The sequence below is a fragment of the Chelon labrosus genome (assembly GCF_963514085.1).
Source record: "Chelon labrosus genome assembly, chromosome: 24".
Classification (NCBI taxonomy): Eukaryota; Metazoa; Chordata; class Actinopteri; order Mugiliformes; family Mugilidae; genus Chelon; species Chelon labrosus.
The window spans coordinates 10,403,762-10,431,137 of NC_140357.1; the positions used below are offsets into that span (position 1 = coordinate 10,403,762).

At 42.6% G+C, this 27,376-nt stretch overlaps 1 protein-coding gene across 3 annotated transcripts; it reads left to right on the forward strand.

Moving 5' to 3' along the window:
• Positions 1-1,825: 1,825 nt before the first annotated feature.
• LOC311509313 (protein NLRC3-like) lies at positions 1,826-12,461 on the forward strand. 3 transcript variants are annotated; one of them, XM_084574455.1, is made up of 11 exons: positions 1,826-1,902; positions 2,152-2,283; positions 2,359-2,517; positions 2,775-2,903; positions 3,392-3,470; positions 3,614-3,842; positions 3,978-5,775; positions 5,876-6,049; positions 6,664-6,837; positions 10,552-10,725; positions 11,757-12,461. In XM_084574455.1, the coding sequence occupies exons 2-11, from the start codon at positions 2,195-2,197 to the stop codon at positions 11,776-11,778; spliced, it is 3,027 nt and encodes a 1,008-aa protein (XP_084430581.1). In that variant the 5' UTR covers positions 1,826-1,902; positions 2,152-2,194; the 3' UTR covers positions 11,779-12,461. The 3 variants fall into 3 exon arrangements, 2 of the variants coding, with proteins under 2 accessions (XP_084430581.1, XP_084430580.1); XM_084574454.1 differs by having other exon boundaries at positions 1,838-1,907; XR_014699823.1 differs by lacking the exon at positions 11,757-12,461 and having other exon boundaries at positions 1,838-1,907; positions 6,664-7,080; positions 10,552-10,583.
• Positions 12,462-27,376: the final 14,915 nt, after the last annotated feature.

Consider the following 27,376-nt stretch of genomic DNA (forward strand, 5'->3'; position numbering starts at 1 on the left):
ATACAGGCAGTTTATTAAAAAAGGAACACAGCACCATTCATGTCTGGCTCACATATGCAGGCGGGCGCCATCTTGGGGAAACTGAACTCTCTGGGACGTGAACCTGAATTTCGCGTGAAACTTTGTTGCCAGAAGAGGCGTTGTACACGTGAAATGTGATTAGGCGTGTTGGACTTCATGCAGATCTGTGCAGATCTGACTTGACGTGATGCATGCTGGCATGACTAGCATGAAAACAAATACCAGAGAACGGTCGAACTCGGTACAATGTGTTATTAACCCCAGGTTCATTTTGCGCCGGAATTGTCCTTTAAGATCTGATCTGGGCAATCCGAACACGCAAATGACTCCTGTATAGTTATAGTTATTTTTACAGTGTATGTCCTTGTAGCTATTTTACAGTGTATCTCCTAGTTATATTTTAACAGAACATCTGCTGTTTCCATTTTTTTCAAGTATTTCTCTTATTTCCAATTTTCAATAGTGCATGTCAAATTCCTTAATAGAGCCTCTCATTGTAGCCATTTTTACAGTGTATCTTCTAGTTTCCACATTTTTCAGTGAGATGAAAGTACTCAGAGACTTCACCTAAGTATCAACGTAAGCATAACAAAATGTTGACGTCAGTGGTCATTTGCGTTTTGTAATGGAACTCCTGATTAGGGGAGAATGAAGACTGTCACGCGTAAACATATTTATTCTTGAATGAACTTTTGAAAACTCTAGTCAATACGAATGTGATGTATTCACTGTTTTCCCATTGTGAAAATGTGGAGGTCACTTTGTGGTTGTTGGGTTGAGCCACATTAATATTTGTACTTGTTGTTTATTCATGACTCAGACGCCTCTCGATGGAGCATCCCTCCTGTGTTTTCCTGTCTCCACAAGGAAGGCGGTCTGAGCAAGGAGGAGATGGCCCCCACCTTCAGCTGTGGCCTGGGGGCAGTGCTGGTGATTGCTCCCCTGAAATTCTACAGCTGGAAAAGAATAAAGTGGGAAAACAAAGATGATGAGAAGAAATGTCTACTGTGTTCATGCAGGAGCAGAAACTGTGGCTGTCTTTGACCTCAAACACAGCCTGCTTAAAGCGGGGCCCGTCGCTGGTGGAAAGTCTGGGGTCTCGCGGAATGGCAGTTGCCATAGCAACAGCATCATGCCACACAATAAGATGAGAGTTCCTGTTGTCATCTCTGGCACAGGTGTGTGTTTTGTTTTTGTGTCAATGTTGAAGTAAGATTTGCACCTTCAGCATATTAGTTTTAACACAGAAACTTGTTAACACCACTTTCAAAATCTTCTGTTACCACAGGCACCAACCTGCAGGCCCTGATACTTGTCTGACAGCATATTTTTATAGCGAAGAGATAAAGGTGTGATCGGCATACGCAATGCTGAAGGACAAGACGCTGCATGTTGCAGTTAAAACAAACCTCAGAAACTGCACAGGTCATGTTAAAATTAGCCCAACTCTCCTGCAAATACAAACACAGAGTGAATATTGTATGTATGGAGACCTAATTAGGAACCTGGATCTGACCTTATTCAGGAATGAAAGGAAATATTCTGATCTAAAGGCACCCCTAAAGAAAGGAGATCAATGTTAATGTGTTTCCTGGAAGAGTGGTATTAAGGAGCACAATGGATCAATAAATGATTATCTTATTTAAAGGGAATGAGAGAATGAATGGGAAATGAACACCATAAGGAAGCATTACTTCTCTGAGCTGTTGTTCAGAAACTTCAATGTTGTTAAATGAACTAGACTGCTGCTCATGTCAAGCTCGTCCTACTTGTTCTTCCTCCAACACAAGTGCACTTGTTCCAGGAAACCGCTCACCTGTGTCAGAGTCTTTAGTCGAGTGGCGTCTTGTTCTTCAGCTCTGTGGACTGTTGGAATAAACTGTAAGGTTGGTTTGTTTCAGACTTTACTGTTTCTGATCTGTTTATAGAAGATGTCCAAAGTTCAAGATGAAGTTGCAGAGTTGGTGCCTGTGAACTGATAGAAGAACAGCAGCTGATTGTAGAGTCTCTGTCTCACTGACACTGATAGGAAACAGAAAATAAGAATCAGTCACTGGAGGAGCAGCTGAAATTATGTCATGGATTATTTTCAGTTGATGTTCAGATGAATGATTAGTGTTTCTTCTGCAGGTGAAGGTAGAAAGTGTGTGTGAGCTGATGTGAATCCAGCAGCATGGATCAGTGTGAGGACAGAGAGGAGGGAGTCCCTCCCTCTAAAACCACTCTGAGTGGGAAGCATGAGAACCAGACCAAAGATCAGAGGTGAGATGAACATCTCTAACTGTCCATGACTCCATGTCAGAGCTCAGCTCTCAAATCACTGATGTTGTGTTGAAGAACAAAGCAGAAGCACAGACCAGACTCTGCTGGACCTGGACCTGGACCTGGACCTCGATCTCCACCTTCACCTGGACCCAGCTGTGTGTCTATGAGGAGTGGTCAGTCAAAGGAACATTACATTGAGTTTAAAAGAGAAGAACCCTCTGCTCTAAATAGGTAAGATATAAGTACAACTGGTCTTCTGTGTCTGACATTTAAAACTAGAAGGAAACTGTTCAGGCTGCTGTCATGTTGTCCCCATGGTGAAGTGATACTGGTGCAGTTGTTTGGAAACAGATGGAAACCATTTTCTGTCTGAAAGATGAAAATCTGAGTTGTTAAAGACATGTTGTAAACAAAAGATGTCAGAGCTCAACTCTCAAATCACTGATGCTTTATCATTATCACTTAAATCTTTGTGTGTTGTGTTGAAGAACAAAACAGAAGCACAGACCAGACTCTCCTGGACCTGGACCTGCACCCAGCTGTGTATCTATGAGGAGTGATCAGTCAAATGATAAATTCATAGACTTTAAAAGAGAAGAATCCTCTGCTGTAAACAAGTAAGATATAAGTGACTGTAATACGAAACCATATTTAACATCACAGTCGGGAATTTCTGAACACAATCATGATTCACCTCTCCTGTCTATTCAGAGGCTGACACTAAGTTTATATACTGTATGTGATTAATGTCCTTCAAAGTCTGTTGATCTTTTGACATATTCATTACTTCTAAAAGCTGAAAACAGCCAGTCACTCTATGTCTGCCAGGATCCACCAAAAGCCACACTCACGTTTCGCTGTATACAACTCAGACCTTTTGAATCCGTTGTACACAAAAGGCCTGAGAGATACGTTTTAGTGTCAAAACGAACATATACATCAGTTCTTATGAGCTAACACATGTAACTGAAATGTGGACTTTGTATGAGCCTTAAAATAAATAACTTCTTTCATCTTTTAATAAATGTCACAGTAGAGTTAGTTCTGATCAGGACGATCACCACAGAACAATCCTTGACTCACTGTTGTTTCTGTTTCTGTTCAGAGTGAAGCAGCAGAGTTTAAATGTTCTCAGTGGTCAGTCTGTTGATCAGCATCAAACACACCTGGACTCCATATTTAAGGTCTGTACATGGACAACAACTACTTTCCATCATATCCATGCTGCTCTTTGTAGACCAGTGGACTGTCAGTCTGTCCAACATGGATCTGATGTTTGTCTCCGTGATTTCAGTCTGGTTGTCATTCATATAGTTTTCTGTTCCAGCTGTTGGAGGACAACATTGTCACTTTTGTGAAGAACGAGCTGAAGAAGATTCAGAGGAATCTGAGTCCAGATTACCCAGAATGCTTAGAGAGTCAGAGGGAGGATGAGGAGGTGTTGGTGGGTAACGATAAAGAGCAGAGGAGGAGCAGCAGAGATGCATTTGTGAAGATCACAGTGAACTTCCTGAGGAGAATGAAGCAGAAGGAGCTGGCAGATCGTCTGCAGAGCAGTAAGAGGATTTCTCTGAACATTGAACCTGATGAATAAATCAAATATTTACTAATGTGTCAAAAGATGAAGCAAATGTAACAAATATATATGCTAAAGAATTTATTCACTAATCTTATTTGTTGCATTTCTTCAGAACATGAAGCTGCAGTTTGTCAACGTGAACTTAAATCTACTCTGAAGGAGAAGTTCCAGTGTGTGTTTGAGGGGATTGCTAAAGCAGGAAACTCAACTCTTCTGAATGAGATCTACACAGAGCTCTACATCACAGAGGGAGAGACTACAGAGGTCAATGATGCACATGAGGTCAGACAGATTGAAACAGCATCCAGGAAACTAGACAGACCAGAAACAACCATCAGACCAGAAGACATCTTTAAAGCCTCACCTGGAAGAGATAAACCAATCAGAAGAGTGATGACAAAGGGAGTGGCTGGCATTGGGAAAACAGTCTTAACACAGAAGTTCACTCTGGACTGGGCCGAAGAAAAAGCCAACCAGGACATCCAGTTCACATTTCCTTTGACTTTCAGAGAGCTGAATGTGTTGAAAGAGAGAAAGTTCAGCTTGGTGGACCTTGTTCATCACTTCTTCACTGAAACCAAAGAAGCAGGAATCTGCAGGTTTGAAGAGTTCCAGGTTGTGTTCATCTTTGACGGTCTGGATGAGTGTCGACTTCCTCTGGATTTCCACAACAATGAGATCCTGACTGATGTTACAGAGTCCACCTCAGTGGATGTGCTGCTGACAAACCTCATCAGGGGGAAACTGCTTCCATCTGCTCACCTCTGGATAACCACACGACCTGCAGCAGCCAATCAGATCCCTCCTGAGTGTGTTGACATGGTGACAGAGGTCAGAGGGTTCACTGACCCCCAGAAGGAGGAGTACTTCAAGAAGAGATCCAGAGATGAGGAGCAAGCCAGCAGGATCATCTCCCACATCAAGACATCACGAAGCCTCCACATCATGTGTCACATCCCAGTCTTCTGCTGGATCTCTGCTACAGTTCTGGAGGATGTGTTGAAAAGCAGAGAGAGAGGAGAGCTGCCCAAGACCCTGACTGAGATGTACATCCACTTCCTGGTGGTTCAGACCAAAGTGAAGAAGGTCAAGTATGATGGAGGATCTGAGACGGATCCACACTGGAGTCCAGACACCAGAAAGATGATTGAGTCTCTGGGAAAACTGGCTTTTGATCAGCTGCTGAAAGGTAACCTGATCTTCTATGAATCAGACCTGAGAGAGTGTGGCATCGATATCAGAGCAGCCTCAGTGTACTCAGGAGTGTTGACACAGATCTTTAAAGAGGAGAGAGGACTGTACCAGGACAAGGTGTTCTGCTTCATCCATCTGAGTGTTCAGGAGTTTCTGGCTGCTCTACATGTTCATCGTACCTTCATCAATTCCGCTGTCAATCTGCTGGAAGAACAACCAACAACTTCCTGGTTGTCTATAATGTTTAACAAACCAAATCTAAAGCATCTCCATCGGAGTGCTGTGAACAAAGCTTTACAGAGTTCAAATGGACACCTGGACTTGTTCCTCCGCTTCCTTCTGGGACTTTCACTTGAGACCAATCAGACTCTTCTACGAGGCCTGATGAAGCAGACAAAAAGCTCACAGACTAGTGAGGAAACAGTCCAGTACATCAAGAACAATATCAGTGAGAATCTGTCTGTAGAGAGAAGCATCAATTTGTTCCACTGTCTGAATGAACTAAATCATCGTTCTCTAGTGGAGGAGATCCAACAGTCCTTGAAATCAGGACGTCTCTCCACAGATAAACTGTCTCCTGCTCAGTGGTCAGCTCTGGTCTTCACCTTATTGTCAACAGAAAATAATCTAGAGAAGTTTGAACTGAAAAAATACTTTGCTTCAGAGGAAGCTCTTCTGAGGCTGCTGCCAGTGGTCAAAGCCTCCAACAAAGCTCTGTAAGTACAGAGAGTTTCAGTCATTAATAGATACACCCCAATCTTTCAACTAAGGAAAATAAAAGTCTGACTATTTCTTAATCAATTATTTCCTCTGCAGACTGAGTGGCTGTAATCTTTCAAAAAGAAGCTGTGAAGCTCTGTCCTCAGTTCTTAGCTCCCAGTCCTCTAATCTGACAGAACTGGACCTGAGTAACAACAACCTGCAGGATTCAGGAGTGAAGCAGCTGTGCACTGGACTGAAGAGTCCAAATTGGAGACTGGAGACTTTGAGGTCAGTTCACTGGTTTTCATTCTTAAACTATCTACTTCAGCCTGAAGTTTTAATTATGAATTGGCACCATGCCTTGAGATTTGATCACAGATTAACAAGGCTATCTGGTGGACATGAGGGTCTCCTGTCATCAAATAGCACATATTAAGTGTCACACAACTTAAGTTGCATGTTAACACAGTCTATAATATGGTCACATTAAGCCGTGAATGAACATTTTCCATTAGAAATGACAGTTAGTGACAGTTAGAAACAGGAACACAAATAATTAAATGAAGGAGAATCATGTTCCCATTGTGGGACAAATAAATTTTTTTCTTATTCTTATTCTTAATATCAGCAGGTGTCTCGTCAGTCATCAGTCTGATCACAAATCAGATCAACTCCAGTTTTCATATGTACATTAAAATACTTATTGTAGTCAATAATCATTCTTTCTGTCCATACTATCTGTGAAGAAATCTCCTTATAATTTGACTCCAATGTGACAAGATGGAGGACAAATTCTAGAGTGTTTCTGAACCGTCTTTAGCTCTGAACAGATTATGAAACACTGAATGATTTCAAGCAGGAACTTTGTCTTTTAAACTCATATCTTTTATTCTTTTTTTCAGATTGATTGACTGCAGTTTGTCAGAGATCAGCTGTGATTCTCTGGTCTCAGCTCTGAAGTCCAACCCCTCCCATCTGAAACATCTGGACCTGAGTTACAACAACCTGCGGGATTCAGGAGTGAAGCATCTGTGTGGTTTTCTGGAGAGTCCAGACTGTAGACTGGAGACTCTGAGGTCAGACATCATGTTTTATTTGTGTACTCAGATTAATATGATGTGAAAGTTGTGTTGGCACCCGGATGACAGCGACACTGGCAATCTCCTTGATGGTCTTGCATTGGGCCTTTCCTCTGATTCCAACCTCCTTTAGTAGCCTTGTGAAGAAACTGGCTTCAAAGCTTTATGTTGAAGACTCACCGGCAGGACCAGAGGACCAGGTCTGGGTGCAGATTGGTTGCTGCTATTTCAGGTGGGAAGGTCAGTCTCTGGTTCAGGTCTACACATATTCCCAATCCCAGGCTGCGTTCAGTGAGCTTGAGTCGAGTGGTGTGTTGCTTTGCTGTTGCTCTGTTGCCCGGATGAAAGCTGATTGTTGCAGGAAGGTAGTCTGAGCTTTTGGGGGCATGGCATTGGTGGCTACTCTCTTGATCTCCAGTTCGGCAGCCAAGCTCTTCAGCAGTTGGTTGTGGCACCAGGTGCACCTACCCTGGGTAAGGCTGGTCTTGCAACCCACCAGGATGTGTTTGAGGGTTGCTGGGGCATCACAGTGGGGACAGGCTGGGTCCTCCACATGCAAGAGATGTACGTTGTTTGGAGAGGGCAGGTTATTATATGTGGCCCTGATGATGAAGCTTCGTCAACTGGACTCCATGTTCCTCCATCTTATTCTCCTACTCTCTACACCGTCCCACCTCATCCAACAGCGTTGCTTGTCATGAGATACAGCTCTGGCACGCCTGTCTGCTTCCTCCTGGTGGCACACCTCCTCCACCACCAGGTGCCGGCATTCAGATGGAGTAGCCTTCTGCCAAGTGGGCGGTGTTGCTCCCAAACCAAGCCCCCCTCTGCCTTGTTGGACTGGCCCCACTATATCCCGGTGTCTCAGGACGGCCTTTGCCTCTGCTACTGCTGCGCCTGGCTTCCATTTTCTCCCTGTTGCTACTGTGGGCAGCACCTCAAACGAAAGGATCCCATTATTCTGTGAGGGTTATTTCAAGGCTTGCTTTAGTACACTTGTACTCCTCCACCAGACTTGAGATCGACAGAGATAGGGCTCTGTTGTCAAACAAACCTATGCTGCTGAGACATCTTGGTAGTCCAAGCCACTTCCTCACTTGGACATTCACCAATCTCTCCAGCTCCTTGGCATAAGATAGAGCAACCTCGTAGATGGACATTGGCCACATGAGGTGGGGCATCCAACAAAGGTTAAAAAAGGCAACTTGACTTGTAGAGTTTTTTTGAGAAGACGTTTCACCACTCATCCGAGTAGCTTCTTCAGTTCTAGGGATCCAACCTTTGTTGGATATACCATGACCTGGATGACTGAGAACCTTCACAGACATGAGGTGAGGCAGCAATCCAAATTTAAAGCACCAACGCTTCAGCTTCCCTGGCAGTGCAGTTTTGTTGATTCACTTGAGGCCACTGATGGTATCTTGCTTGATTTATTCCACCTGCTCGTAGTCTTTGAGATCGGTGTTATACCAGTGGCTCTTGACAGGCTTCTCCAGGATCATTGATATCGGCTCACCATCGGTGTGGAATCTCTCATTGACGAGCTGGCCCTTGACAATGGAGATGCTGCAGGATTTGCTGTGTTTGATCGCTATCCGTGCCCATTTGATGTTTCCCTGGAGTTTATCCAGCAGGCATCTGGTGCATGTGTTTGTTGTTGTTACTGTCGTCATGTCATCCATGAACGCTCTGATTGGAGGAAGACGCAGTCCGCTCTCCAGGCGTTCCCCTCCAACCACCCATCGAGATGCTTGAATTATGAGCTCCATAGCCATGGTGATGGACCCCGGATGATGATAACAGGTAACTCCGGATTCAACGGGGAATAGCACTAGCGTATCATAACAAAATATTGGTGAAAAGAACGAGTTTCGCGGCAGATAATTGGTTATTTAGAGGCTGCATTTAGTGCCCCAATCACTCCCACTATATGGATATATGTGGCTCTCCGCTGGAGCTAAATATCTTCCGAATGACTCCAAATGACACCAAAGTTATATGGGTGAGTTAACGATCGTATGTGCAACTAAGCTACTGTGACCGAGAAATGTCTCTTGTGGGTCAGTAAAGTTTATCGAAGTCTAAGTCTTTTACAGTTTCTTCTTCCAGTTTTTAATGAGTCTCTTCTTTTCTCTGGTTTCTCTCATTTTAAACTGAATATCTTTGGATTGAAGAGCGTTGGTCAGAAAACAGTTTGAAGACGTCACCTTGTCCTCTAAAAACTCTGACGGACACTTTACACTATATTTGATTTGGATTTGGTTTGAAAACTAATAAAACTGTTGTAAAGATAAATGAGAGATGAATCAATAATGAAATGTATTTTCATCTTGAGTCCCAATTTAAATGTCTCCATCATAACATGAACATATTTTAGAGTCTTGGTCATCATTTTATCAACATTTCCATATTTGGTGTTTTTCTGAACTTTTCTGAACTTTGAGTAGAATAAGAATATTAATAATAAGAAGAAAATCTTTATTTGTCTCACATTGCAGTTTGCAACAGCATGCAGAAATGACAGAGATAGAATAGATGATAGACATATTGCACAGACACATTTTAGGAATGCTCGATGTGGAGCCTAACAGCAGCAGGAGAGAAAAAGACCTTCTAAATCTTTCCTTCACACATCAAGGGTGAAGCAGTCTGTCACTGAAGCTGCTCCTCAGCTCCGCCAGGCCACCATGCAGGGGGCGGGACTCATCGTCCAGCATGGAGGACAGTTCAGCGAGAACTCTTCCGTCACCCACCTCCCCCACTGAGTCCAAGGGGCAGCCCAGGACAGAGCTGGACTTCCTGATGATCTTATCCAGCTTCTTCCTTTCCCTCTCTGCTATGCCACTGCTCCAGCAGACTACTCCACACAGGATGGCACAGAGCCTGCAGAGTGCGGCCAGTTCGAACGTCTTATATGGCGGCGATCTCACGTTGCCCATGGTAACGGAGGGGAGAACAGCGCTGAGAAGTGAAGCGTCTGTTCTTTTCTCAATGTTGTTTTCCTGGTCTGCATCCACGGCGGATCATACGAAGTATCTCCGTGGGGATCTCATGTCTGTACCTCGGGAACACTACAGCGCTACGCAGGGCAATCAGCTGTTCCCTCCTGTAAACAATGGCCGCTTCTTCCACGGTTAAGCCAGCCGCTTCTTGCATAGTTATGCCGGCCGGTCTGGATGTTGTTAAAAAATATTTGGCTGTGGCGATACTCCCAATAAAAAACAAAACTAAAAAAGTGCAATGCTGTCTGAAAAAGTATATACAAAGGTGATCTCCACAAAAAGGGAAGCAAAAAGTGAAATAAAAAAAAAAAAAAGAGATAGAGAAAGAGCTGTTGCAAGCAGCTGCCGGCTTCAACCAGCGCCGCAAAAAAGGAAAAAAAAAAAAAAAAATGTCAGAGGGTTTGTGTTTGTTGGTCAACATGAGTTTGTATAGATGGACCCACCAGTGGAGCTGTTAGAGTTTCAGAGCTGAAGTCACTACGTCTTTATTGAAGCAGCAGCTTGATGTCATTAATATGAGAGCTCTTTTTCTCTTGTTCTATTTGGCTGATTGAAGCTGCTTCCTGTTGGTTCAGATGTTTAGAGTATACTCTATTTTCTAAACTTGTACTTCCTGAACTTTCTTCAGCTCTGAAGAGATTATGAAACACTGAATGATTACAAGATGGAACTTTGTCTTTTAAACTCACATCTTTTATTCTTTATTCAGATTGAGATACTGCAGGTTGTCAAAGATCAGCTGTGATTCTCTGGGTTCAGCTCTGAAATCCAACCCCTCTCATCTGAAACATCTGGACCTGAGTTACAACAATCTGCAGGATTCAGGAGTGAAGCAGCTGTGTGGTTTTCTGGAGAGTCCAGACTGTAGACTGGAGACTCTGAGGTCAGACATCACATTTGATTTGTGTGCTCAGATTAATATGATGAGAAAGTTGCTTTGACATTAGTACATATATTATATCTATCTATCCATCCATCCATCCATCCATCTGGACCTGAGTGGAAACAAGCTCCAGTTTTGTGATGTGAAGCAGCTGTCTGATCTCAAGAAAAGTCTACACTGTAGACTGGAGATCGAAAGACAATAAATGAAGGATAATTTATTTCAGTTCACGTTTTCAGGAAATGTATCTGGATTCCAGCTGACAGCCTTACCACATGAATAGAGACAGTGGTCCTCATTCAAATCTGATCTCAGACTGTTTGTTCTCTCATCACAAAACTAAATAACTGATCAGCTTCATCTTTGTCACAGCTCTGAGATCAGTCTGACTGAAGCCTGTAAATCACAGGACCATCATTACATTTAGTAACCATGTGGTCTTTATGCAGAGCAGAACCTCTGCTGAGGTCTCGTCATCACATCTGTATCTCTGTCATTAGTTTCATCAGATTTCTTCAACGTTTATTAGTCAGCTGATGCTTCAGAAACACATGAGATGTTCATCAACACACTCAGACTCTTTATTTAAAATAGAACAGCTGTAAATCCATCATTAAAGTGTTTGTGCGGTAATGAAGCGTTCATGACTCTCAGCAGTTTATTTCCTCTGTGGACTTGAGAGAAATCTGCAGAGGAAACAGACTTGATGCTAAAAGTCTCTGCAGGTCTGTGAGCTTCCAGCTCCAACATGTTAACATGAGAGCTGAAAGGAAGCTGGCTGAGCTCCGCAGCTGCTCCAGATGTCCATATGTTCACACAAACAAGGAATTTGTCTTGGTGTTAGGTCCAATTAACATAGTAGTAGTAGTTATGTACAGTTAAGTATATTTAATACTACAGATTGTGCTTGAATGTTCAAAATATTCTCAGCCTCAAGAATCCTATGAACTGTGAATATTCGTAGCTGTTGCTGATGAAGTGATTCTCTGAAAACACTAACTTATCTTCTGTTGTTGTTCTTCTCTCTACAGCTGGTGGTCTTTGCAAAGTTGAGAATGAACAAGATGACATGTGTGCTCAGATGAGCTGAGTCCTGATGATCCAGAGAGGTTGAATCAGCAGCAGCTCGTGTGTAGAGAGACTCTGACTGGACCATGTTACTGGGAGGTGGAGTGAAGAGATTTAAGATCCTCAGCAGAGCTGCACATTCCCGTTATTTTACTCCTTTTTTCACCTAAACATTTATTTCATTTGAAAAGAAGCGGGCAGCAGTTTCCAGAGCCTCTGCTTTATGTTTGATCCGATTCGGCAGATTTTCATCTATGCATTGCTTTGGTGTGCTTTACTCTTCACTGACTGGTTGCAGAAAGTTTATTTAATACATTTATGTGAAACAGATTTAAGGGCACAGAACTCTTCAGAAAAATGTTGTGAAAGGCAACATTTTAATGTAAATTTTGTGAAAATACACTTTTAGGTTTTCCATAAGGATCCTTGCTATCATGTTGTATGGTATTTGGTTCTTCTGCTTCTTCTCTTTTACATCCTACTTGTTACATAACATTTTGAAATGTCTTTCAAAATATAGATTTTAATATAACTCATGCAGATCTGAAACTTGTTAATGTAGATTACGTCTACATTATTATTTATCTTTCAAATAATAATGTTTTTCAGGTGTCACTGTTTGTAATTCTGGATTTTACAGAAACACTAATAAACCGGCTGATGTCCAGTTTGTTACCACAGTATGTCTAAGTCTCTCCTTTGAATTTAATAAATTCCTGCAGCGGACTGACGACCTGTCTTGGGTGTACCTTGCCTCCTGCCCGATGACAGCTGGGATAGGCTCCAGCAGACCCCGCAACCCTTCACAGGAGTAAGCGGTTACAGAAGATGAATGAATGAATGAATGAATGAAAATACCTGCAGCATCACGACAGCAGAAACAACAAGTTTATCTTTACGTGATCATTTGCTTCATTAAATTCGATAACAGATCAGTCAGGATCTGACATAATCTGATCTAACTTTGAACTCTCAAATAAATAAAATTTATTATTATAATTATTATTATTATTATTATTAATAATGGCTGTGAGCGCCAGAGGGCAGTAAACACACTGAGTCTCTGCTGACATATAATCTGTGTCGAGTCATTATTAGACTTATGAACATTAGAGCTACAATACTGAAATAAATATGAATCTCAGGGTTATTGGATGTGGACAGTTGTAGTTACTGACAGTGACCACTGGAGGGCAGTGATCGTGATGGTTTCTCTGTGTTGTTATTAAAGCGACATCGTGCAGTTCATCGTTTCACCGCGAGATAGAAACAAATCTCCATCACAGGTCAGTTTAATGTTAAAGAAGAAAAAGAAAAAGAAGAAAAAAAACGGAAGTAGGGAACGAACAGGGGGGTATTCCAGAAAGCAGGTTTAACAAACACTGAGATAAAACTTAACCTCTGGGTTGTCTGAACCTGAGGCGACTAAACCCGAGCTGTCGGTTCCACAACACCGGTTAGCAATCAGTTCAATCAACCCCGGATTGTTTAACCTAGAGTTGTGCGCGATCACGGCGAAGTTATAAAGGCATCATCTATTGAGAGTCGAAACCATGAGTAAAAATGGCAAAGCGCAGAGCAGCCTATTTTTCTGAAGCGGAGCAGCAAGTTCTGCTCGAGGCGTACGAGGAGGAAAGAGCGATAATCACGAAAAAAGCAATACTTGCGCGTCTGCCAAGGAACGAGATCTTGCTTGGCGGAGAATTGCCGACCGCGTAAATGCGTAAGTTTAGTAGGCTATAGCACACTAATGTGTCAGAAGCACAATAATTCAGTAGATATTAGGCTACATATTAACTGCTTTGTATGAGACTTTCTTATACTATAGACTACCTTGTCATATATTGTATTATTTTTAATTAGATGTAACCCGACCGCCCTCAAGAGAACGTGGCCGCAGGTCAAAACAAAATATAAAAACATTGTCCAAGTTGGTAAGATATATCTGGGTGCATCATCTTAGACATCACTTATCCAGTATTATATTCTTGAATTGCCATATTGCAACAAGTTACGTTCATTTCAAAGCCAATTAGGAAGAAAGCAGAGGAGAGGAAGACCGGTTCTGGGCCAGCGGTGTCCCCCCTCACCCCTGTGGAGGAGTTGGCGATCAGTATCAATCGAGGGCGTCCGATGATGGAGGGGATTCCTGGGGGCACGTCATCGGAGCCCTCAACCTCCCAGGAGGAGCAAAATGAACAAGTGCAATGTATTTACCCTAATAGGCCCACGCCTAAATCACTTATGTCTAATTTGTGTAGCCTTGCATGTTCGAAAATGACCAATTTATAGCCAATATTACCGTTCATATAAATAATAGGAGGATGAAGAGACATTATCAGCAGTCACGGAGGAATCAAATTAAAGATCGAGGTAAAGAAATGGGCTGTGCAGAGACTAGAGCATAGTTGCTTCATGTTTTCTGTCAGTGCATGAGAACACTGGATCAGAACATTTGCTCTATAATGATGTGTTTTCTCTTTTCAGGCCATGAAACACGCAATGGGCAAATAAATGTGTGAAACAGTCTTACGTGCATTTATTTTATTGTTTTTTGGTTGAAGTGATTGTGACAGATTTCATCACGCATTCTTTGACCATCTCTGATGTCAAGTTGCTGAATGTGTTCCTATCTGCTCCTCAATAGCAGGAACTAATTCATTGCGCAACGTTGCAATGTTGTGCAATAGGCTATCGCACGCGCAACAATTACGATGAGCGAATCCACGATGCGTAACGTTCGAAATGTGGGGATGGAGAATGTTGTTTAAATATATTAAAGAAAAACAGTAGTGCTCTGGCAAAAACTCATCAGGAAAAGAAAGGATATTAAGTCGTGGTCTTATACCCTCTCACGGTGAATAGCCCGAATGATTTGTGCTTCAATGTCAATTGGATCTTCCTCAAAAGGAAACGTCATTGTGTGACAAGTGTGGAAACAGCGGTCTGGCTGAACGTGCACTTAAATACCCGAACATAACCTGAACAAAACCTACCCCTACCAGGTTAAGTTCAGAGCCTATGTTACTATAGTTACTTACATAGCCTGATCATATTTGAGCGTTCTGGAACCAAAATCCCAGGTTTACCGCTAACTCTGGGTTTACATACCCAGTTAAGTTCAGAGCCTATGTTACCATAGTTACTTACATAGCCTGATCATATTTGAGCGTTCTGGAACCGAAATCCCAGGTTTACCGCTAACTCTGGGTTTACATACCCAGAGTTAGCGGTAAACCTGCTTTCTGGAATACCCCCCAGGTGTCGGTTAATTAGCCTGATTGATGTTAAGGTAACAGCGTAACTTTTCTCTCAAGCTAACGTGTCGTTTGTCCTGAAATAAAATAACTTGCGACTTTTTTGTGGAGGAAATAAAAAAAGTTTGAATAGACACGAAGACACAGAGAGTTATGTCCAGGTACAGTAATATCCAGTTAAAGTTGACTACCTGTTCTTGTTTACCTGTTAGCAGGGCTCTCAAGTTTTGATCTGAGTTCAGAGTGAGATTTTGGCGGCGACGGCAGGAATTTGGTTGGGGACGGGGCTTTGATCTGATAAATGACACATAAATTCGCACAAATAAAAATATTTATTTAATTCAGCATTTCTTAGTGCAGGTTTGTGTGTGTCTGATAATGTCTGAGCTTACCAATAATATGGTATCACATAATTTAGCCCCCTGTGAAAGATATTTCTGCAACTGAGTCAAAAATGTAGCACTCAGCCTATCATGGAGCGAGGTGAATAGCTCCTGCATGAGCCTTCAAGCAAAGCAGAGCTTTTTTTTTTCAAATCTCATCTTAAGTTGGTAATGTCCTTCCTAAAAGTTGGTCTCAACTGTTTTGTGAACAACGTTAAAGAAAAAACTAAGCGGTGGCCTAAGAGAAAAGCTATGTGAATAATGTGTCCTGAACTAAGACTATAAAACAAGTGTCAGAATAGCTGCTGAAATTAGCCAGGATTCAACTAGCTAGCTAGGCTAGTTAACACACTGGTCAACTGCTAACATTAATACTGATTATCCTGGACACAATATTGCCCAGCAACAAAAATCAAATGATGAGATGACTTACAATTGGTTTATCAGTCGTTCTTTCCATTTTCAAATGGCAATCAAAAATCAAAAAAATTAAAAAGTGACTGGTTATTTGTTTTTTTAATCTAACACAAAACGAAAAAAATATTCAGTTTTAAACGGGACACAGGACTGATTTTATATTTAATTGGTCGGGTTTACGTCGGTTAGAACGTACTACTCAACCGTAAATTTAGTACGTTATTTATGTATGCGAGCGAGTAGTAGGCATACAATTCGGACGTACTGGGCAGCCATCTTGCCTGTCCTTAGACCCCGGATGTTTACATGTGACGCCGACACATATGACGCACACCGGCGGGTGCCGTGAAATTTTAAAGCCACCTCGGAGAAGTATTTTTGAAACAACTAACATTTTAAACTCAACATTTATTCTAATATACTGACATTTATAAACTTCGGTTGTCGTAGCTGTAGCTGTCACAACGGTCTCAGCCATTTTGTCTGATTTGATTTTCCCGGCGGCTCGTCTTCTTCTACGCTTAGCGGGCTCCCGCTGAATTGTGGGATAGCGTAGTGAGCTACCGTTGTATACTGTGGAGGTAGTAGGCCATCCGGGTATTTTTCGCCTACTAGTCGATGTCTACTAAGAATTCGGACGTACTACGACTGTGGCGTACTGCGTCTCGCCTACTGAACAGTACGTTAGTATGGGTATTCGATTTGGGTTGATATGGGCGGGGTCTAAGCCGGTCGGCCATGATGGTAGGAGACGCTATCGGTTGCCAGGGGCAACGCCTTCAGAACTTAACGGAGACGCTACTAAACATTCCAGAGCTCTTTAATTTTTGCGCGTTTATTATTTCGGCGGGACAGATCTACGAATACAAGAAAAGTACGAAAGTAAAGCAATGGAGAAAGTCAAGGCAAAAGAAAATGGACCTTACAGGGACAAGCTTACACCTACCGCAAAACAGCGGAGACAAATGCGACCATATTCCACCAACAATATTCCACCAACAATATTCCACCAACAAGGTAGCATAATGTCATGAGCAGAATCTCAACTACTTTTTAGTTAACATTAATGGTTGGCCATTGAGCATTTTCGAAGAGGCAACAGTTTGTTAGACAGTTAGCTAGGCAGCAAACTTCAGATGCACTTCAGGGTTTGCAACAACATTAACAGCTAGGTAACCTACACTTCGTAGCTTTAACAAACAACATAAAGACATTTTTTAGAGAACGTACCCGAGTGAAAATGCAGAGAACACACTCTCATCGACTGGGGGGTGAGATCGAAAGTAAGGTCCTTTCTTCTTATTGCAGCCAACCAAGCAATCCGGCGTCTCCTCGCCAGGTCAGAGACTTGCTCTCCCTGATGCTGTGAGCATTTCGGTAACCTAAAAAACTGTATTCCATTGTTCCTATGTTTTCCATATGTATCGTGTGAGGTACTGGAGCAGTTTTTAACGCAGCAGTGAGTTCCAGGCATGGTAAAACAGTGTGGAATTGGGAGAACCTCCTCTACTACCGAGTCATACCTGTCAAGTTTTGGATTTAAAAATAAGGGAAATTTTCCGGCGCCCGCCGCAAGCAGTCCCACCACCCCAACCAAGCTCCAATATCCCTTATATCAGGGGTGCCCACATTTTTCTGGCTTGCGAGCTACTTTTACAATGACCAAGTCAAAGTGATCTACCCGTATGTGTGTATGTATATATATATATATATATATATATATATATATATATATATATATATATATATACACATTTTTTTTAATTGTCATATTAATAGTTGTTACAGTGTTAAAAGCTCTATCCATCTTTGTTTTTATTTTTATCAAGAAAAATTGGTGCACTGCACCTTTACAAAAATAGCGCTGTCTCTTTAAGAAAGACTGTAGTCTTGAGTTGTTGGTGGCTGTGGATGTGTGCCTCTGAACTGAGGGCATGTTGCAACTATAAAGTAAAAATAAAGATGAAGGTTTGTCTCGCTGTTTGCTTTGAAGTTGCAATGGATATATGTTTTAGACTAACATAAAAAAAAAAAAAAAAAATTCAATGGCACTCGATCTACCCGCACTACCATCGCGATCTACAGTACCTGTAGTATGCTACTGCAGGTGGCAGTTATCGCGAGGCTAGTGACCTCAGATTGGGAATATTTTTATTTTATTTTTTTTTTACTCCGCCCGGGCCCGGGGTATTATTATTTTTTAATAACGCATGTTAAAATACGGGAGATTTACGGGAAAATGCAAATACGGGAGGACGGCAGGAAAGAAGGGTAAAATACGGGACTTTCCCGGCCAAAACGGGATACTTGACAGGTATGTACCGAGTTAACAACACACGTAAACAATCATGTTTTGCCGCTGGAATCCTGCCAACATGGCGGAGAGGGTGAGGATCCCGCGAGATGCCGCGATATCGAGAGGAGGGGCTCTGTACCATGACGACAACTCCTCACTCTCAATTGACCTTTGGCTAAGCCCCGCCCCCCTTGGTTACTGTTGCTACGTCCGACATTCTCTTCTGGGCTGTGGTTTTCTGGTTATCTATAAGGCTCTGGTATCAATATCAAGGAGCAACACTGTTCATGCAAAGCTGGGTACGTCTCTATTCACTTCTATAATCGTTATTACGAAGCAAACGGACTAACGTTACACACGTATGCGTTGTATTTCTTCAGCGTGTGCTAGCGTATCAACAACTATGCAACTTAAGCTGTAACGGTGATGTTTTGGTTAGCTCCACAGGGTTTTGCGCGCACATCATTGGGCTTATCCATACCCTGGATGCTGGATATATACCGACAGTATAGCCTGCCGAGACCGAAAATATGAGACGCCTGCGTTAAAGTCAATGGAGCGCTGTGAAAAAGTGTCGGACCCCTGTGGGAGCTCTCTTGGCTGTGATTGGTCAATCTACATTCTAGGGCGGGGCTTAGCCAAAGGTCAATTGGCTGTTCAGTAGCTATATTCTTTTTATTTGATTGGCTGGTGCGTGAAAGGCGCCTCTGAACTCTACGGGAACGCGCTTGATTCATACCTATTTAAAAAAAATAGCGGCGCAACTTGGTGCGCTTTATCGTGGTAATTTCTCTGCGTGAGAAATACAAGGTGTGGCGTGTGAGCGTGAGAACGGGTCGAAATGCGTGAGACTTGAGAGCCCTGTTTAGCTTCGAAGCTAATAGAGCAGTAGCTTGTGTTGTTTTGCTAAAGTTAAGAAGAAATATTCTGTAGCTTTGCACCTGCTTCATCTGAAATTAAACTGGTTTGAGTATTAATTTGTTAACATGTCCACTCAGTACCAAGCCAAGACTTGAACATAACAATATATTTAATAATTATTTTATCTCCAAATGTTCTCAAACCCTGTACAGACATGTTGTTGATTTGTAAATGCTGTGACAGGATGTTCAGAGGTCCGTTTCACAAAGCAGGTTCAACAAACTCTGAGTCTAACCTTGCACTCTGAGTTGATCTACTCTGAGATAGGAAACTCTGAGTTTTCGGTTCCAGAACAGCTGATTTGAGTTAGTTAGATCAACTCGGAGTAGTTTCACCTGGAGTTAAGCACGAGCACCACAAGTATAAAAAGACAGCATCAATGGAGCCCCGATTCGACGAGTCACCATGGCAACGGGGAAGAGGAGGGCTACGTTTTTCACCCAACTCGAACTGGAAATATTAATGCGCTCATACGGTGAGTTTGAGCACGTTTTTAGACGAAAGTGTAACACCGCTGCAGCAGCAAAAGAGAGGGAGACGCATACCTGTCAAGTATCCCGTTTTGGCCGGGAAAGTCCCGTATTTTACCCTTCTTTCCTGCCGTCCTCCCGTATTTGCATTTTCCCGTAAATCTCCCGTATTTTAACATGCGTTATTAAAAAATAATAATACCCCGGGCCCGGGCGGAGTAAAAAAAAAATAAAATAAAAATATTCCCAATCTGAGGTCACTAGCCTCGCGATAACTGCCACCTGCAGTAGCATACTACAGGTACTGTAGATCGCGATGGTAGTGCGGGTAGATCGAGTGCCATTGAATTTTTTTTTTTTTTTTTTATGTTAGTCTAAAACATGTATCCATTGCAACTTCAAAGCAAACAGCGAGACAAACCTTCATCTTTATTTTTACTTTATAGTTGCAACATGCCCTCAGTTCAGAGGCACACATCCACAGCCACCAACAACTCAAGACTACAGTCTTTCTTAAAGAGACCGCGCTATTTTTGTAAAGGTGCAGTGCACCAATTTTTCTTGATAAAAATAAAAACAAAGATGGATAGAGCTTTTAACACTGTAACAACTATTAATATGACAATTAAAAAAAAATGTGTATATATATATATATATATATATATATATATATACATACACACATACGGGTAGATCACTTTGACTTGGTCATTGTAAAAGTAGCTCGCAAGCCAGAAAAATGTGGGCACCCCTGATATAAGGGATATTGGAGCTTGGTTGGGGTGGTGGGACTGCTTGCGGCGGGCGCCGGAAAATTTCCCTTATTTTTAAATCCAAAACTTGACAGGTATGGGGAGACGGCGTGGGAGAACATTGCTGCTCGGGTCAATGCGTAAGTTTAAATGTAGTCCTTTGCAATCACAATAATATTACAGGGGGAAACTGCTTGAGTGGTAGCCTATTAATTTATTTCATTTAGATGCAATCCCGCGGGGGAGAAGCGCACTTCGCAGCAGCTTAAGATGAAACATAAAAACATTGTTCAAACAGGTAAGACCTCGGCATAATGTCATGGGGGTACCTCATTTTGATCATGTTTTACATTGTAAAGTAAATATTAAGTGGCTGTTTGACTGTACAGTTGTTTTATCCCCAACATAATGCTGTTTTCACACACATAAATGTCTTCTCATCTATATCATGAGAATATATCATATATCCCCACCACCCCTACAGACAGTTCAACCCACCTCCCCCTCCCCACCACCACCACGGACAGTTCAACCCCCCTCCCCTTCACCATCACCAAGGATCAGGTGAGCAGAGAGCTGAGGAGGCTGCGCCCAAGGAAAGCAGCGGGCCCAGACAAAGTGTGTCCAAGGATGCTCAAGGCCTGCTCTGCTGAATTGGGGGAGCCGCTTCAGCATGTCTTCAACCTGAGCCTGCAGCTGGGGAGGGTCCCCGTGCTCTGGAAGACTTCATGTCTCATCCCGGTTCCCAAAACAAAACACCCCAGGGAGCCAGGTGACTTCAGACCAGTTGCATTAACATCCCACATCATGAAGACTTTTGAACGGCTGCTGCTCCATCTCCTCAGACCCCAGGTCCACCACGCACAGGATCCACTGCAGTTTGGATACCAGGAGAAGGTGGGCGTGGAGGATGCCATCCTCTATCTGTTACACAGGGCTTATTCTCATCTGGACAAGGAGAGCGGCGCTGTGAGAATCATGTTTTTTGATTTTTCCAGCGCCTTCAACACCATCCGGCCCTTCCTGCTGAGAGACAAGCTGACAGAGATGAGGGTGGACTCACACCTGGTGAGATGGATTACAGACTACCTCACAGAGAGACCACAGTACGTCAGACTGAAGGACTGCACGTCGGACACTGTGGTCAGCAGCACCGGAGCACCACAGGGGACCGTGCTCTCTCCCGTCCTCTTCACCTTGTACACATCTGACTTCCAGTACAACTCTGAGCTCTGCCACATGCAGAAATACTCAGATGACACTGCGATAGTTGGCTGTATCAAGGATGGACGGGTGGAGGAGTACAGGAGCCTGGTCGCGGACTTCATGAGGTGGTGCAGGTCCAACCATCTGCAGCTGAACACCTCCAAGACCAAGGGGATGGTGGTGGACTTCAGAAGGAAGAAATCACATCTCCAACCTGTGTCCATCAACGGGGTCGATGTGGAGGTGGTCAGGACCTACAAATATCTGGGGCTGCAGCTGGACGACAGGCTGGACTGGACTACAAACATGGACACACTCCACAGGAAAGGACAGAGCCGTCTGTACTTCCTGAGAAGGCTGGGGTCCTTCAACGTCTGCAAAAAACTGCTGCAGATGTTTTACCAGTCTGTGGTGGCCAGCGTCCTCTTCTATGCTGTGGTTTGCTGGGGAGGAAGCAGCAAGAAGAGGGACGCTGCTCGACTGGACAGACTGGTGAGGAGGGCTGGCTCAGTGGTGGGCACAGAGCTGGACTCTCTGGTGACAGTGGCAGAGAGAAGGACCCTGGACAAACTGCTGTCCATACTGGACAACGCCCACCACCCTCTGCACAACACCTTCATCAGGCAGAGGAGTGTGTTCAGTGGCAGGCTGCTGTCTCAGTCCTGCTCCACCAACAGACTGAAAAACTCTTTCGTCCCCCTGGCCATCAGGCTGTACAACAGCTCTCAGTGATGGCAGGAGACACAATAGACAATGGACAAACCTTTTGCACCTACTTACCGGACACTCTCATTTACCATGTCTGTCTACCCCTGCTACATCTGGTGACTGTGATTTTCATTCATTTTCTCCCATTTGTAGCTCTCATATTTATAAAAAAAAAAAAAAAAAAAAAACCCTTCTACTTCTACTGGTCACTTTATATTTATATTTCTAACAGGTCACTTTATATTTATATTTCTAACAGGTCACTTTATATTTTTAACATAGTTTATAGTTGTATAAACATTTTATTTCTAGTCACTTTCTATTTTTTATATAGCTTTTGTATTTTATGTTCAATGTTTGTAACTGCTATTTTATGTTCAATGTTTGTAACTGCTACTGGATGCTTGAATTTCCCTTGGGATTAATAAAGTATCTATCTATCTATCTATCTATCTATGTTCTTTTAAATAATTAAGCCTATTTAAACTAACACAGACTTCTACTCAGCGAACAGAAAGAAAGCAGATGCCCGTAAAACGGGTGGTGGCCCAGCACCGCCACCTCTAACAGAGGCAGAGGAGCTGGCCCTAAGCCAGAATCTAGGAAGGCCAGTGGCTGAGGGAATCCCTGGAGGCAGCTCATCCTCTGAGCTCACCCCCCAAGACACAAGTGCTTTCATAAAATGTAATATGCCTAGACCTATATATTTTTTTTTAAGCCTATTCATAAAAATATTTATTTCCCTTTCATGACTTTTTTTTTACTTTTGTCCCAACAGATTCTGATGGTGCTATCTGCCTGGTGGAGCCCCCTCACGCCACAACAGACCTTGTAACTGTAAGTAGGCAATACTCCAAAGATTTTGTCAAATGGTAGTTTAAACATACTGAAACGTATCACTCATCTAGGATGAAGAGTACGAGGAAACTTTATCTGCTGCCTTTACAGAGAGGGATCCAGAAAGGCCTATAGAGGTAACATCTTGATATGTTACTGATAGTTCTCTTCCCATTTACATTTCTTAACATTCTGGTGGAATATAGAGTGACATTTAGCCTACACTGAAGTATTAACACATTCTCATCCTTTTTTAACAGTGCATGGCTGGGCAGCAGCAGGAGGGTCCCTCAACTTCCACTGCACAGATTGACACAGTGAGATGGATGTTCAGTAAACACCAGAGATTCATTCTGTGGAATTCATGTGCAACTGTATAATGTCCTCCTTGTATGTATTCCCAGTTAACAGTCAAAGAGATTTACAAAATTCACCTGCTGAAAAATATTAAAAAAACGGACAAAGAAATGCAGTACTTGGACCACCAGATTAGGAAGGCAGACCTTGAAATTGAAATACTGGAGCACAAGTTAGAGGTAGGTGAATTATGTTAACTATTGGAACATTAACTAAACTAGCTCTTGTATTTGCAGGAAATAAAGAAGACCAAATGAAATGTGTATTATGTCTTTATTTGACTGCTGTGGTGGTGGTGGTGGTGGTGGTGGTGGTGGTGGTGGTGATGATGGTGACTCAATCACTGAAGTGATAATGGCATATGGTGTCTCTGACTGCTCTGCCGTCCTGCATAGCTGACAGGTGGATGGGGTCATCATCAGGGTCTTCAATTTGTAGGGCAGGTGTTGCTCTCCTCTAATAGTGGCAATATTATGAAGAACAACACATGCCACAATAATATCACAGGCCCTCTCAGGGGTCACCCTGAGATGACGTAGGCACTGGAAACGGGCTTTCAGCAGGCCTATGGTCATCTCGTCCTGCAGTGAGCCCGGTTGAAGTTCTGTTGGGGGCCTGGTTCAGGGTCAGGGTAAGGGGTCAGCAGCCTAGGTTGGCATGGGTAACCCCTGTCACCCAGCAGATGGCCATCAAACTCTCCTGTAATGTAAAGTGGATACATTAGAGTATATTAAAAGGAGGGAGACAAGTGAATTATACAGTATTGTGCAAATCTTTAGGCTGCTTACCACGTTGCAGTCTGTTGCTCAGGTTAGACTCCCGATAAATCCTCGAGTCATGAACGGACCCAGGCCACTTGGCCTCCACATTGGAAATGATGTGTGCAGCATCACATACGATCTTGACAGTGCAGAGAATGACAGATGTTGTACTATGATGCAGTCTTTAACATTTTGAAACAGTAGTCAATCCACATGTACCTGCACATTTATGCTGTGAATGGACTTCCTATTCACATAATCTGCTTCATTATGTGATGGAGCCATGATGGGGATGTATGTGCCATCTATGCAGCCAATCACACTGGGAAATCCTGAAAGAAATTAAAATTAATAATCCCAGTCTGAGGTTGCAGCACAATGTCATTAATAGAATATTATTTAATATTCATTGAATGGATCTCTAAATCATTCACCTGCAATCCTGTGGAACTCCTCCTTGATGGCTCTGACAGGTTTATGTCCAGGGAAAATAATAAAGATCGGTAGTAGCCGTTTCAGGGCGAGGCACACTTTTCTGAATGCTCTGCATACAGTTGCCTTGCTCAAGTAATCTGCATCTCCGACGTTGTATAAAAAACTCCCATTTGCAAAAAAACGCAGCGCAACACACAATATCTGCTGGGATGTGAGAGCATGACTTCGGTTGGTAATGTTGGAAATGTAAGGACGGATTAGGTTGTGTATGTAAATGATGGACTGTGACGTGAAACGGTACCGCTCAAAAAGATAATTGTCTGGAAATGCAAGAACATCTATGCGCGGTCTGATAATCATCTCCCGACGAATATTCAATTCTCTGCGCAGTAATGCTGCACCTTCATCCACGGGATCATTGTCGAAAGGACATGCCATGGTAGCCTAGTGAAAATAGTCGCCACCTAATGTAACTTATAATGTAGGCCTACTGACTGACTTTTGCAATGATTTTCTCAAAATACAGGCGGCAGAACTATATTACGCCCAAACTTGCCCGCTGACTGAATGAATGAGGAAATCAAATACCGTGTGTGGCTGAAAGAGGGCGGAGACAGAGAGAAACTCGAGGTTTGTTGAGAAAAACCTGGTCCCGACCAGGTTAGGTTCATAGAGTATGTTACCATGGTAACTGACCGAGAGCTTAAGTTAACTCTCTCTGTGAAACAGGCTAGAGTTACCCCTCTTTCTCTGGTTTGAGTTACCTCCCTTTGTGAAACGGAAAACTCAGAGTTTCCCTCATTTCAGGGTTAACAGACTCAGAGTTTTCACTAAACCTGCTTTGTGAAACAGACCCCAGGAAAACCACGTGGAGCAAAACAGTCAGTGATGCAGTGAGTCTCCACCAGGACCAAGCCCTCAGCACAACCATGTTACTCCTGAAATCCTGCTCAGAGAAGAGGGAGAGGTCAGAGACTTCAAGGTAAATCCTGCAGGGATTCAGGATTCATACAGTTCACACTAAATAAAAACATTTTGATTTCATTTGACCCTTGTGCATGTCCTACTCTCTGTTCCAGATTAACTTCAGCATGGACTCATGGAGAGACAGATCTTAGAAGTGCTCCGTGGTGTTCACCAAACCGACAGATGATCCCTCTGCTTCTTCTGGGACTCTGAGCCAAGGAGTGACTGACCAGGACGCTGGAAAGTGACCCAAGCCCAGGATATATGTCTGATCTGTAGGAGGAAACACAGCCGTGTTGGCTGCTGTTGTCAGATACAGTCATGTTTCAGGATGATGTGAAATGGTTTGTTGCACTGCTGACAAGAATATGACTGAGGAGTCATTAGTGTTTCTTTATCCACTGACTAATGATCAAATTATCATCTAAATTTGTCCTTTAATGAGAGGATGTCTTTTCTTTATTGTAAGATCTGTTGGAAGAGCAGATCTAATATGATATGAAGAAACTGAACACTAACTTTCAGCATCAGCATGAGCTAAAGTTTAATATGTTTATCACTTGTGTCCCCCGAAAGACATGAGACATCAACACATCCTCCTCCTTCTGTTTCAGGTGGGTCAGCATTTGCTGCATAAACTGATGAACTCCCATTGTTTCATTTTCTTGAATGTGGAATAGTTTTTAAATCATATTTTTCATAAATGTGCTGCAGGATGTAAAAAAATCTGAAATGTTTTCCTCGTTAAGTGCTCAAAACATTTGATGTTGTAACAAATCAGACGTTGTATGTAAACTCTTGTTCCTGCAGAGACTGAAGGAGCTTTATAATGAAAACAGGTTGCAGTTTAGTTTTTCCAGATGTTTTGTGTTTTTCTTGGATGTTGTTTCTGTGCAGATAAACTGTCGATGTCTCGTCTGTGACGTTAAAACAAGTTTAAATCTGCAGCTCTGCTCACTCATAGACCAAGTATTGATTTAAACACTCCATCTACATTATTCTTCTTATTTACAGACAGATACAAACTTGATGTTCACGTTTCTGTCAGATTTAACTCTGACATGACTGTATGTAGACAGCTGTTTTATTTTTATTATTTTATATTTCTGCTGCATCACTTTTAAATAAAGGTTCATCTTATCTTAAATAATCACCCCATGTTTCTATAATTTTGAGATGATCAGTGATAGACTGAACTGTCAGGACATTTGTTTCTGCAGTGATCAGATCAACAACTTTGTACATCAGACACTTTACTTATTAGTTTTATTGTTGATAAAATACAGAAAATCTGCTTTAAATCAACATTTATTTTGTCAGTTTATCATTTTTCTAAATGCAGGTGGATTTCACCAACGTGTCTGAAATGTCCGATTTGTCCTGAACGCAGCGGATTTAGCAGGAAGTGGAGACAGCAGAGCAGCAACACGTTGCCTCTGTCCTTGTGTTGGTTTAATGTTTCTACAGTGAGTTGATCAACTGTCAGTCAGTTCAGTGACTTAGTGGTGAACACTGAGACTGAGAGGAAGCAGCAGGTCAGTCTGCAGAGTCTGTTTTTACTCTTTAACAAGTGAATTCAACAGTCAGAGGCAGGAGGACGCTCGCTGCTCTGAAAACAGACTGAAACATCCAGAGGAGGAGGAGGAGGGGTGATGAAGCTCAAATAAATTAGAGTTACACCTGATCCTGAACGATTTAATGAACGCAGAGGACAGGAAGTGTTTTTAAAATGAACCGAATCCAGATAAACTATCATGATCACTGCCCTCCAGTGGTCACTGTCGGTAACTACAACTGTCCACATCCAATAATACAGA

Coding starts and splice junctions, on each gene's coding strand:
- LOC311509313 (XM_084574455.1), top strand. CDS start 2,195: ATGGATCAGTGTGAGGACAGAGAGGAGGGAGTCCCTCCCTCTAAAACC. Junction 2,518..2,774: donor GAACCCTCTGCTCTAAATAG/GTAAGATATAAG, acceptor GTTGTGTTGAAG/AACAAAACAGAAGCACAGAC. Junction 10,726..11,756: donor TGTAGACTGGAGACTCTGAG/GTCAGACATCAC, acceptor TTCTCTCTACAG/CTGGTGGTCTTTGCAAAGTT.